Source organism: Harmonia axyridis, chromosome 5 (genome assembly GCF_914767665.1).
Source record: "Harmonia axyridis chromosome 5, icHarAxyr1.1, whole genome shotgun sequence".
NCBI lineage: Eukaryota > Metazoa > Arthropoda > Insecta > Coleoptera > Coccinellidae > Harmonia > Harmonia axyridis.
In genome coordinates this window covers 38,478,985-38,492,675 of record NC_059505.1, presented here as the reverse complement: position 1 = coordinate 38,492,675, position 13,691 = coordinate 38,478,985, and the positions used below count along the sequence as shown (strand labels likewise).

Here is a 13,691-nt window from a genome sequence, read left to right as displayed (position 1 = left end):
AGAATATCCTAAGCCTTGTGTACTTGTATTATTAATAATTAACAGGCCAATTGAAAAGTCCCCGGTCTACCATAGTAGAACACATTCGAGAGAGTTATAGCGATCTTTCAACTTTTCGATACCATTTTTGTAGTAAAATTTGTGTTCGCTTCAAAATAGGCTTCAGTTTCGGCGATTACTTCTTCGTTGGTGCTAAATTTCTTTCCAGCGAGCATTCTTTCGAGGTCTGAGTACAGGAAAAAGTCGCTGGGGGCCAGATCTGGTGAATACGGTGGATGCAAAAGCACTTCGAAGCCCAATTTATGCAATTTTACCATTGTTTTAATTGATTTGTGACACGGCGAATTGTCTCGAAAAAACAGCACCTTTTTTTTTTTTAATGGGGCGATTTCATCCTTCAAACGATCCAATAACGCTATATAATAATCGCTGTCTTGGTCTGGCCCTTTTGGAGGTAATCAATGAATATTAAACCTTGCGCATCCCAGAATACTGATGTCATAACCTTGCCAGCTGACTTTTGTGATTTTTCTTGCTTTGGATTCGGTTCATCGTGTTCAGTCCACTCAGCTGACTGTCGATTGGACTCCAGAGTGAAATAATGGAGCCATGTTTCATCCATTATTCCATATCGACGCAAAAATTCAGGTTTATTGCACTTAAACAGCTTCAAACACTGCTCAGAACTATTAACACATTGTTGCTTTTGATCGATTGTGAGCTCGCGCGGCACCCATTTTGCACACAAATTTCTCATGTACAAATATACGTGAATGATATGATGTACACGTTCAGATGGTATCTTCACAATGTCTGCTTTCTCGATCAACTTCACTTTACGGTCATTCAAAATTATTTTGTTAAGTTTTTGATATTTTCGTCGGTGACAGCCTCTTTTGGGCGTTCGCCGTCTTCGGTGCTCATTTCACCACGTTTAAACTTTGCATACCAATCAATGATGGTTGATTTTCCTCTTGCAGACCCCGGAAACTCTTCATCAAGCCAAGATTTTGCTTCAACTGTATTTTTTCCCTTCAAAAAGCAATATTTTATCAGCACACGAAATTCTTTTTTTTTTCCATCTTTAATTGTACGGACTGCTGTTAATTTTAGACACGTATCGTTTAAAGGTTGGTACTAACTACAAATCATATGGATTTAATACTAGCACCGCCATCTGTGCATCAGACCGGGATTTTTTCAATTGGCCTAATATTCTCAGTTCTCCTGTACCTTTTTAAGTTTATTATTCCCGTGGAAATTGTTGAAAGGAAACGTTGTGAACTATTTTTCAATTGAATTTCCAGTTTCATCGCCTGAAGAAAAGTGTGTTTCACCTGCATTTGAAGTTCTGGAGACCGAATCTCAAATTCCCGGTTCTTTCAATGAGACCAGTGGCGAATCTGCTAAAAACCAGCTGGAACAATCCCAAATTTCTCCGGTGAAAGAAGAAACCGTGTCTTTCAGCTCTGTCGAACAAACTGAGGTGCCCTTGTCTTTGGATATCGATCCAAGCAATGTGGACTTGCATTCTCAGCCTACTCCGGAAGCGGATAAGATTTTGATTGATGTGTCTGATGTTCAAGGTTCTTTGAACAAGTCTGCTGTTGAAATGTCTTCGATAAACACAGAGGATATCAATTCTTTCCTCAACCGATCAAAACTTGTAGAAATGGAGTCTCCTCTCAGTCCTAATAAGTCCGCAGGTGAGCATTTTGCATTGAAGAAAATAAAATTGACTCGAATATAATTTGATCCGATTCCAGATATAATTAACCAAGTGGAGATTGGAGATATTTCTTCACCAGTGAGAGACCAGCAGCCAGACTTATTCAAACTGACATCTTCAACACCGGTTGGAAATAAGTTGGAAACAAGTGAAGCTTCGCCTGTCCTACCCGTGGTTGAGGATAAGGCAGTGAAGGCTAAAGAAGAAGACAAGAAGCCCGCACCAAAGAGCAAACCTACAACGGCAACTGCTCCCAAAAAGACACCTTCTGCCAGAACTTCCTTGGCGCCATCCAAACCAACTACAAAGCCTAGTCCAAAACCAGGTAATAATTTTTTTTTAAGCTCTTGCGAACTATTTTATTTTGTTCGAAGTATACCTACTTGAATGTCTCTTCCTCCATACTCTAAGATTACGATCCAATATTGTGGTAAAATACTTGCTTAAACATCTTTTAATTCGAAAATTTCATCGATTGCAGCTACTAAAACGATCCCTAAGACAAATTCTACAACCTCGAAGGTTAATTCCATAACAAAGACTGAAACGGCCGCCCCCAAGATGGCCAGCAAATCATCCACTTCCGCAGCCCCCAAACCAAGCGGAACCACCACAGCCAGAATTCCATTATCGGCCAGGACGAAATTGGCCCCCAAAACTAACGAAACGAACGGTACGGCTAGACCGGCCTCAAAACCATCCACTGGGGCTATAAAGAAAACGACAGAAGGTAAGAGTGTTATACAGATTTCGTCTATGGGAGGTTTCATTTTGATTAAAAAAAAACTGGTGTTTTTATCATTGTAAAGAGGATGTATGCCATTAACAATGGAAAACGATATCAGCCAAACTTCACAAATCTTTAAGGTCTTGAATCGATCGTGGAGCATTGGCATAGACCTTATCCTTCAAATGGCCCGAAGGAAAAAAGCCGAATGGTGTCGAATCACATTTAAATCTCATTTTTTCATCAGTTTCATTTTTGCGAGCCGAGAAGTTGCTTCATGACGATCCAAAAATGCCAAAGTGCCAAAAGATCCATTTGGCGTAGTTTTTACTTATCAAATGTCAAAAAATGACAGTTTCAAAAGTGACAGCTTCATTGGAAAACTGATTTTGCCTGATTGCGAGGCTAACTTCCGATTTTCCTTCTTTAGGATCCAGTACGAAGAGTACGACAGCTGCAAGTACAGCCAGGACTGCTACGACTGCCAGGTCTACTCTGGCGTCTGCAAGAAGTGCAACGACGACCACTGCTCAGCCAAAACCACGACCAACCACTCTGAAATCGGCCCCAGCCAAGACTGTAGATGCACCAAAGGTAAAAGTCGATCTAATGTCAAAATTTGACGTTTCTGTCGAAATATTTGACGTTGACATAACGGTTATGTAAATTTCAGCCTACATCAGCAAGGACGACGACAACGGCAAACAGAGTACCCCTAACATCCAGAACCACGGCGACTAAAACTTCGTCTTTGTTGGCTAACAAGGATGTGAAGGATGCAGCTTCGAAGACGTTGTCCAAGACCAGATCGGTCACGGATAAACAGGTCAAGGAGACCACGAACAAATTGACTGCAGCCTCGAGGACAGTCACTAAAACGACCAGTACTGTTCAGTCTCTCTCGAAAACTACAACAGCTACTAAAAAAACTGAGGTAGGTTGTTTTTTTTAATAATATATGCAAAACAACGTAACACAAAATATGTACTCTCAGACTACATGTGTTGATTCACCTTGAAGTTTGCATTTCTCGCCAAAAATCATCGAAACAAGTTTCATTGACTTCAGTACTCGATAAATTCGCGCTTATTTCATCATCTGAAAACTTTGAGAGTTTGTAAAGTCTGGCAGAGCCATATCAGGGAAATAAGATAAGAATTGTTGACTTTGAGTATGGTCTGTATATCACCTTGGTTACTGTGGTTATTAAGTTGGTGGTCCGTGTATGTCAAATTCCTCAAAAACCGGTGACTATTTCCTCAAACTTCGGTGAGTTATCTGTCACCTGAGCAACCGTAGTTTTATTTTGGTTAGGTTCGGTAACCACGCCCACTCGGCTTGACAGTTGTCATTTCAATTTTCAGATTATTGGTTATGAGTATTTTCCATGACATTTAAAACTCAAAAATTTTATTGTTTTAATTATGAAACTAATACCCTTCAGAGCCATCAAGAACTATTAGTTATTTACAAATTAAAAGAGATCAACCATTTATAACCTCCAAAATTCTGTCAAAGAAGACTTCAGTTAACCATTGACAAGTGTCAAGCGGTCTGTAAATACAAAGCAGGTTACCTCAAATATTGAAAACCACTAGTAACTGCTCTGGAATTCTCGGCGATATACGAACCATACCCTTTGCAGTTCCTTTGTGGTGCAAATTCAATATATTTTCTTTCCATAACTTTTCAACAAATTTGCCATAAATATCCAATAAAAACATAAATTTTTTGTAGGTACTTCCTTGTAAAGCAGCTTTTTTGAGATTTTGTTGTTGTTTTCAAAGTTTTCTTTGTTCTACTTCAACGGTTTTCTGTGATGCTTGAAGATTAACTATTTATTTGAATTCTTCAGGTAACTGGCACGAAAACAGCAACGAACCGAACGACCACTTCAGCCAGGGCTCCCATAAGGAGACCTACTACAACAGATACGACAAAAACGGCTACAACAACAAAGGTCGGTAAGCCAAAGCAGAACGGAGTAGCCCCAGTCGTAACAGAAAAAATAATAGTCAATAACAGCAGCAGCAAAGAATCGAACAGCGTGAGCAACACCAACGGTGATCAGGAATTTGTCAAGGACAGCTCTCCTATAGACAACAAACTAATTACCGAGTCGGCAGCAAATTGAACTACTCTCCACCCACGTTTAGAATCCTATTTATTACACTTTTAAATTTAGGTTTATGGATGACGAACTGGCACGAGGATCTCTTGAACGGTGTGACATCACCAAAGACCAATGGGTTGGCCTAAGAGGGAATTTGATTTTTTTTTTCTCATTAAAATGATGAATTTGCCACGGTCATTTTTCTTTTCGATTCAAGAATTCTGTGCAATCGGTGTGTTTGTCATTTTATTCTATTTACATTTCTAATGTTTCCTCAACGAAATACGTAAATTTAAGAATAGTTCATTTGGCCAAATTTTCTTAAGACAACTTTGAATCTTCCAAAGTTTTTAGGATGGAAATTTTTTTACCTTGTTGATAGTGTGGAAATGACTGAAATTGGAACGTCGTTTCAAAGATAGTGTTGTGAAAAAAAAAAAATTATAGGATATATGGTTAGTCTTAATAGTTTCCATTTTGAAATTTATACCTTGATTCGAAAAAAATGTTTATATGTTTTCATATTTTGTTCGTTTGTTGAAGGTATGGTGTTGCACCTGAGTGAGGTTTCATTCGAAATCGCCTTTTGATTATACATAAAACCATTTATCATGTCATGTATACTTAACCGTTACAATGTATAAAGCTGTGGTAATAACCGTGTTTATTGAATGGTGTGGAATAAAGAAAGACTTCCTACTATATCAGGTATTCTAGAAAATCTATATTAAATATTTCCAAAAGATTCATATGCGTTTTTTACTACATATACCCCATGTTTGGCTTTTTATCGCTTGGTGTGCTGCCTTATTCACTATTTATATAGTTTTCTACTGTTGAAATTTCAAATTGGGTGCTAACAGCGACGTCTTGTCTTTTTTTACATCTGAATGTTGGATAGAATACTTAACTGTACTTTTTGCTTACATGTTTTATTTTTACATTATACCAATATTTTTCTAACTTAAGGTTTTAGAATATATAGGTTGTTTTAATATGTTAAAGTTTTATCGAAGTTTGTACTTTTTTTTTTGTCTTCAGCGATATGATTATTTATTGAAATGTAATACAGCACAAATAAAATTTTATAGATCATTTCAGTAATTGATTCAGTTTTTTGAAGTACGTACCCATTTTGTGTTTTCAACAATTGGTTGGCGCATAAATCTTGAGATGACGGTAACTATGCTTGAATATGTTGGAGCGTCATTTAAAAAGCCTGCTCGAAGGGATTTTTATCAATGAGTTTGCAGAACTGACTTCAAGATGAAGAGTGTTACTGTGCCTGTGGGTATGGTCCTTATATCACCTTGGTTACATGGTTAGTAAGTTGGTGGTCCGTATATGTCAAATTCCTCAAAAGCCGGTGACTATTTCCTTTAACTTCGATGAGTTATCTGTCACCAGAGCAACCGTACTTTTATTTTGGTTAGGTTCGGTAACCACGCCCACTCGGCTTGACAGTTATCATTTCAATTTTCAGATTATTGGTTATGAATATTTTCCACGACTTTTAACACTCAAAAATTTTATTATTTTAATTATGAAACAAATACCCTTCAGAGCCATTGAGAACTATTAGTTATTTACAAATTAAAAGAGATCAACCATTTATAACCTCCAATATCAATGAAAAATTTGTTTGACAAGTGTCAGGCGGTCCGTAAATAAGAAACATGTTACCTGAAACATTGAAAACCACTTTTAACCGCTCTGAAATTATCGACGATATATGGACCATACCCTAAGGCACAGCACTGCTGATTGTTTTTTAATAGTTTACAAAAAATACTTAATCATTTTCACGTTTATTATGAAATTGGAAAATTTAGAAGTCTTGTTAAATTTTCAGTGGAAAAGTTTGCTGCAGTAGATTGTGCATAAGCAACAAAAAATCTTAAGTTTAAATTTTCAATCCTTTATATTAATGAATATTTAGGAACCAATAAATCATTAAAAAAAACCGGAATTCTGACAATATTTTCCTATTTATTCAATGGATTCAGCCTTTACTTGATGAAAATTCATTATCAAATAAATTTTATCCTATTTATTGACGCCCCATAGATCATTTAGACTTGTACAGTAATTTAATAAAAAAATATGTTAGCAAATATGCAAAAGCCCTAAAAATGAAAAAATCCCTTACTTGATCATGTTATGGGACTGGATTAAGCGCAAACTTAAGGTGATGTTGAGTGCAACGACTTCGAACAATAAAATATGCTTGCTATTTTGAGAGTCGACTGATTCATTTTCTCCATAGAAAGTTTGTTCAAAATTTTGAGACAACATTGAATACTAACCTCAGATTGCTATGGTAAGATTATCAATCAAATTAATCTTTGAAATTTAATACTATTGAATAACAATAATAAATCGATTACTATAGCTTGAGATTTAAAAATTTTCTCAAATAAGCTATTGTAACATTTCCAAGCAATCCTGCTGATAAATAAATCTACATTTTTCCTATCACATCTTGTTAAAATGCAGTTTCAAGTAAGGACGAATGGTAATAAAATAATGGACCAAATAAATTGTATACAGTTTATTAGATACCAATTCTATGTAGCAGCCATCTCAAGTTACTATTTGAAGTTATAAAAATATATTTTCCATAATTAAAAAATCAATAAAACAAGTCCTGGTACAGTTTAAACTACTAATATTTGTCACATCTAGAAAGTGGGGTATTAGAAGTTGGTCCATCTTGTTTACATTAATTATGAGAGCAAATATATACAGATATAAACATTTTAAAATAACGGATAACAAGCAGTGCAAACTACTTTTTCCAAAGGTGAACTTCAACATTATTAGGAAAATTAATTTTTGTGCAATATTATTCGAAATCTTTCCCATTAGAAGAAAGAACACTTATTATTAAGTACCTACAAATAAAAATATGGATCAATATCATGATTCTATTAAATAAGATGGCTTTTTAGTGTTTTAAAAGTCTTAAACATTTCAATATAATTATAATTAAAACTTAATAAATTAAAATCATTATGAGGATTTCCTATGAATTGAGTCATTCCGACATATAAAATTCTTTAAATTCATGATTATAGTATTTCTATAAATAGTGATGTACCTAATAATTCAACTACAGATATAATCAAATTGTATGTTATAAATTGAGATGTTTCTTTTCAGTATTGGATCATAAGTGCAATACCAAAGAGATAGATGTAGAGAAATCCTATGTATCTTGTATAAATCATATTTTGAAAATACATCATTCTGAATGAAATCTAACCTTTTGACCATAAGTAAAATTAGCACAGTATGGTCTCATCTAGTAGTCCCTAAAGATCTCTCTGCATAGTCCACACAATTTCATTTCCTCCTGTAGTTGAAACAACTCTGTATCCCAACAAACCCAAAGCATTGACAACATTCATAGGAGGCACCCCTAAAGAAATCCCGTTTATAACGGATCCTTTACTGTCACCAAATCTTCTTAGCAATGCTGTAAGTTCATCGTTGTTCAGTCCAAAAACAGCTGTTTCTGTAGCATGAAGAGATGCTTTTACAGCCACATAGGCAAATGATCCAGAGGACATCAGGAGACTAGCTGGTATTTCCATTTTACAGAACTGAATATTTTTATCTATAATTGAATAGTGTTAAGAAATCCAAAGGTATAAAACTTCATTATAACTTACTCAAATGATATTTTTAAGAACAGTCTTCTTTAGTAGTGGCGTCTTCACAAGGTTCAGGTTCTGCAAACTCCTTTCTCATAGTCCACATATACTCGTTATAATCTTGCTTTACCGAAGTTGAAGATGAAGCAACTACCTTATACCCCAACACTTCTAAAGCTGACAAAATGACACAAGGATGGTGCATATAAACTATGGTACAATCATCACAATAACCACCTGAAGCAAATCTCTTGAGTTGTTCTATATCTGCTGCTTTCAATCCGGAAACTAAAACTCTCCAGGGATACCGCTGGCCGTACGCGGCTAAATTACCACGTACAATCACGTAGGGCATTGACTATCCTTATCAGTACTTTATATTGATATTATCGAAACGATAATATCGTTCGAGATAACAGACTTATATCAATTTACTTTACTAAATGTTTTTGGAGAATCTTTGCCAATTGCTTATCACCTGATCGATATATAACGATCGTTTTATTTCATTCATTTATTATTCAATTAAAGCCTTGTTTATTTTGTAAATATGTATAAATAATTGTGACGTGACGTTTGACTGCAGAACCACAGAAAAAGAATATAATTTGATATATTTAGGATTTCTGAGATATCAACATTGAAAAATTTCGGCAATAATTCATATAATCTATCATAAAACAATGATGATTAAACATCTTTCTTAATTACAAATCCGTTAAAAAAATTTTCATTCATGAAACACCACCTAGAAATAAATAACTGAAGTAAAGGAACAACGTCGCAGAAATCTAGAATAGATTCAAGATTCCTATCCGTATCAATTCCGTACTTTACTAATCAGTCAAAAGATGGCTAATATGGATATCAATTTTATATTGAGAATTTTAATTTATTTTCAGATTCCAATCCTTCTAAATAGCACAGTTTACGTTTTTGAACGTATAAAACTAAAAATAGATCAAGATTTTTTCTACGAAAATTAGTCGCTATCCAGCAATGTTCTAGTTTGAAACTAAGATCCATTAATTCTGAAAATTATTCAGCAATAACTTGGTAACAAACAATCACAAAATTGCTATGATGATACTGAACGCAATATCTTTCAACCAACTATACGAGTTATTAGTTCCCAAGTTGAGAAAATTTTAAAACTATCATTAATAATTACATAAAAATTTTTTTATGACGACACGTTCGTTTTTTGTTTTTAATGGGAAACCTCGCCTAGAATAGCCCTATTATAACCCTATTGGGTTATAATCTTAGAACATTAATATTATATTAATATATCTATATTCTAAGGTTATAATAGTTCTCAAATCAATGAAAACTGAATTAAAATGAAACTCTAGAAAAAACAGAAATAATAAAATATTCAATTCTCAACATAAAATATATATTTGAGTAAACATAGAGAAAATCTCTCATGATATAAATAAATGTATAAAATATAAAAAAATCTTATAGAGACCACAAAAAATATTGTGGAAATGACCGCATGTATTCTGGTCAAAAATGTATGAGCTTGCGTACCCTTTATTCATTTTTATAGATCAAATCAATTCGACGATCTTTCTTTGTTGCGAAGTCATCAATTATTTTCTCGAAAAAAATATTTCCTCTGGCTAGTTCTTCAACTAAACCTCTTTCGATTGATATCAGTGCCAGGTTATTTAAACGGTCTTGAGACATCGTGTTCCTACTGAAAGATTTTATTCTTTTGAGCGCTGAAAAACTTCTTTCTACTGACGCGGATGTTGGTGGCAGGGACAAAATCATACAAAATAACTTATATAATTCAGGAACATCGGAAACAATATTATTTGAGAAAATGAATTCCGTAATACCATTCAGCGTATGTATTTGAATTGCCGAAGATAGCATTGTCCGAGTACAAAATTTGTAATTCACGTTTGAGTTTATCCTTATCGAAAAAGTTTTTGTAATTATCGATCAAAGATTTCAAAGGTATTTCCGGAAAATTTCGAACGTATATATCAAATTTATTAAAATTCACTAGTTCCAAAAAATGAAGTGATGAAATGTCTTTAAATCTTATTTCAATTTGAGTTATAATTAAATACAGAATTACACAAAAAAGCCGTTCCATTGAGGAATTATCCGTGAGCTGAATTTCGGAATCTATTTTACGTTTTCGACGTCTAGCACTCGGAGGCATTACTTCTGGGAGTTTTTCTACTTCTGAATATAAGCGAATGAAATACTCATCTTCTGTGCGAAATTTTTTCAGAGTCGATAATAAAGAAGTGATTCTGGCGTTGCAATAAGTTATATCTGATAACTTATGCTCGATTATAGAAAAAACGGGATCTGTGTATGTGAAAATCAAATTAGAAGAGTGGAGAATGAACAAAAATTCGAAATCATTCAACATTTTCTTCAGACCGGTAGCTTCACGTATTGTAATATCATCCCATTCATCCAAATTGTCGCTGATATGATCAAAAACTTCAATTAATTCTTCTCTCTTATCGAATATTGTTTTTACAGCGCGAGATTTGAAATTCCAACGAGTTTCCGAGCTGGAGGGTAATCTTTTTTTGCAAATTTCGTCTAGAATATTAGTGCGTTTACTTGATTTAGTGAAAAACGACGAAAATCCTGAAAGATTCGAAAAATTGATTTTCTTGGTCGAATCTTGTAACACTAAATTCAATTTATGTGCATAACAGTGCGTGAATAGTGCTTGAGGAGCAATTGTTTTTATTCGCGCTTGTAACCCATTAATTTCCCCCGCTATCACAGCTGCCCCATCATATGTTCGACGTACTAATTTAGTCGCTAAATTGAAATCTTTAAAATTGTCCAACAAGGTATTGAAAATATCATTCGCGGTTCGACCTTTACTAACATTGAAAAACCCCAAAATCGTTCGGATATTTTACCGTCTCGAACGAAGCGGAAAATTACTGACATCTGACAAAAACATTTAACATCAGTTGTCTCGTCTATTTCCCAAGAAAAGCACGCAGAATTATTTATTTCCTCGCGAATTTTCTCCCTCGAAATTTTGGTTATTGAATCTATTAAATCATTTTGTATGGTTTTTGACAAACCAGTGCTTGGCCATTTATAATATTCCTGTATTGGTTTAAATATTTTATTATGGGATTTATCATTGAAAAACAAGATATTATGTCACATAAATTATTATAGAATTTCACATTAGTTAGAAACATTTTTTTTACTTTTTTTTGCAACTTTTTTCTCATTGGCAGCAGCTTCATCATGAAGACGCCTCTTCTTCCTCAACAACCAGATTTCCTTCAACCTTTTGCTCTTTCCTTCCATCATACTCTTATACATTCTCTTATGTTTATTTTTGACCATTTTCTCACGTAAGCGGTACTCCTGTCTTTCTTCCTTCTTCTTCATAAATGCATCTTCTTCAGTTTCAAGTTGACTACGAGTTACAGATATTTTCTTCTGCAAAAAAGACATAAAATGTAAGAATCAACCTATAACTTAAAGATAACATTATAATAGATATAAATGTAACATACCTTCTTAGTAGGATTTTCCTCCTCTTTTTCTTCGTTTTCTGATTCAGGTTTTTCAACAACAGATTCATCTTTGTTCTCCTCTTCTTCTTCCTCAGAACTGCTCTCAGCATCGTCTTTGTCCTTATTATGCAATTTCTCCAAAAGCGTAGAATCATACAGAGCTTTTTCTTCTGGCGGCATGTAAACATCATTATAACCGTCGTTCTTGAATGGCGATAGATGTGGGGGTAATGCTTGACCCATAAAATATTTGTTGACAGGCTGTAATTCCCGATGATTTATACTATCGAAGATCCATTGGGGCTGTATGTAATATCTCGAGATAAACTGTTTATCCATAGAAGGCCTATCAACAATTTGATGAGTGATAGATTCGTCATTTTCATCGAAGGTGGCACCAACAAAAAGCAGTTTGTCCCAAGACACCTCACCTCCAAAACACCTTATCATAAACACCAATGGTTCCCTAGGAACCTCTCTGTTTAAGAATATTTTCAAACCTTTGAACAATGTCTTCAAATTTTTCAAACTTTCTGCTTCTTTTTTCATCTCCGTTACCTTTTCTGGATCGTCTTCATTTGTGAAATCGTCCATTTCAACATCTTCTTCAGCAACATCACTGGAAACCCTAGCAATGGTACAATTCAAAGCCGAAACTCTTTCAGCAACAAAAACATCTTCATCTACCAACTGTTTTTCAACATTATTTGGGGTAACAGAGGCAAAACTTGGTGGATAATGTAAGTTTAATGTATGGAATAACCGAAAATTGACAAAACCTAACATAACTGTGTAAAATTCAACAAATATGGACATCAACTTGAAATCTACTTCGGACTTATTTTGAGGTTCGAAGGAGAAATGATGTGGAACTATCCATGTTACAGTCTGTCCTTTTATGTCAGCTTGGAAATAATATCCTTTTATAGAAACAAACACTTTTCTTAATGCTTTAGCTTCTATAACAAAATGCATAAATTCTGTTGTTAATCTTTGACATAACTGTGACTGATCTCTTGGTATATGTGGCATTGAAGGGAATGTACTGAATAAGAAACATAGAGTCAAACAATCGTCCAAGTCTCGGAGAGCATCAACAAATGTTGGATATCTTTCTTTTACAATATGATCCAACTTCAATACAGGATAGTTATTGTTGAACCTGTGGATTTTCTCAAAATCTTTCACAGCTCTGGCTTTAGCGATTTTTTTACTGTTAGATTTGATATCTCTCAGTTTCCATACTATCGGTTCGTGCAGTAAAAATTGTACATCTTTCAAACTATACAAAGTCTTTATGCCAGTGTCACCTTTCTGTGCCTTCTTACGATTTCTGGGTTCCCTAGGATAAATACCTTTCAATATACATAATCTTCGGAATTCTCTTAGAGACACTTGTAATTTACGAAGAGCTGCTCTTCTGCTTATGTATTTCGCTCCTTCTCCTTTGGAATACTAAAAGAAAATTGAATTAATTTTCAATATAATCACAGTTGACATTTTGATTTTGAGAAAAAATAACTTATATTTACCTTTTTCACTTTTTTTGACACCATTTTTGAAAACTAATAACGACACCAACTACAACGTGAACATTCTTAGACTTTTGTGGTTATATTTCTTTGAACCACAGATAATCCTCTAACCTCTAACCCCGTAATTCTATATCATAGACAAAATGAAGTGTACACAGAGGTCTTCTTCTTTTTCAACCACGACAGTGGCTATTACTCTCTAATTCTAATAAAAAGTTCTAAAGAAGAACAACAATTTTTTTCCTCATGAAAAGACTAAAATTCTATCCATTTTAGTTTTCTTTGCAAGACGCTTATTCCTGAATCAGTAAGTATTTATCGAACTAAAAATTATTTAGGAAATTCGTTCATAGAAGCCGCTAGGTTTCTTTAATAGGGCCTGACAGCGCCATCCATGAATTAAT

The 13,691-nt window shown here is 34.3% G+C and overlaps 2 protein-coding genes and 1 long non-coding RNA gene across 3 annotated transcripts in view; 1 reads left to right on the top strand and 2 right to left on the bottom strand.

Moving 5' to 3' along the window:
* LOC123680725 overlaps positions 1-5,664 on the top strand; it is an 86,464-nt gene extending 80,800 nt beyond the window's left edge. Inside the window, exons 14-19 of the mRNA XM_045618769.1 lie at positions 1,308-1,706; positions 1,767-2,054; positions 2,211-2,459; positions 2,887-3,050; positions 3,130-3,390; positions 4,312-5,664. Coding sequence (XP_045474725.1) covers positions 1,308-1,706; positions 1,767-2,054; positions 2,211-2,459; positions 2,887-3,050; positions 3,130-3,390; positions 4,312-4,590 — 1,640 coding nt within the window. The 3' untranslated portion in view covers positions 4,591-5,664. The remainder of the gene's footprint in view (positions 1-1,307; positions 1,707-1,766; positions 2,055-2,210; positions 2,460-2,886; positions 3,051-3,129; positions 3,391-4,311) is intronic.
* A 1,441-nt stretch (positions 5,665-7,105) lies between these two features.
* Positions 7,106-8,822, bottom strand: LOC123680394. The gene is made up of 2 exons (XR_006747513.1): positions 8,244-8,822; positions 7,106-8,188 (listed from the first exon to the last, which is right to left on the bottom strand). It is a non-coding gene; the product is annotated as an uncharacterized LOC123680394 (long non-coding RNA).
* A 2,513-nt stretch (positions 8,823-11,335) lies between these two features.
* Positions 11,336-13,399, bottom strand: LOC123680293 (pescadillo homolog). The gene is made up of 3 exons (XM_045618111.1): positions 13,285-13,399; positions 11,753-13,207; positions 11,336-11,675 (listed from the first exon to the last, which is right to left on the bottom strand). The coding sequence occupies exons 1-3, from the start codon at positions 13,306-13,308 to the stop codon at positions 11,415-11,417; spliced, it is 1,740 nt and encodes a 579-aa protein (XP_045474067.1). The 5' UTR covers positions 13,309-13,399; the 3' UTR covers positions 11,336-11,414.
* Between the last annotated feature and the right edge of the window lie 292 nt (positions 13,400-13,691).

Bases quoted from the DNA above. Each gene is read 5' to 3' on its own strand.
- LOC123680293 (XM_045618111.1), bottom strand. From the start codon at position 13,308: ATGGTGTCAAAAAAAGTGAAAAAG. The intron at 13,208-13,284 runs GTAAATATAAGT...ATTTTCTTTTAG, and splicing joins TGTCAAAAAAAGTGAAAAAG to TATTCCAAAGGAGAAGGAGC. The intron at 11,676-11,752 runs GTATGTTACATT...TCTTTTTTGCAG, and splicing joins AGGAAAATCCTACTAAGAAG to AAGAAAATATCTGTAACTCG.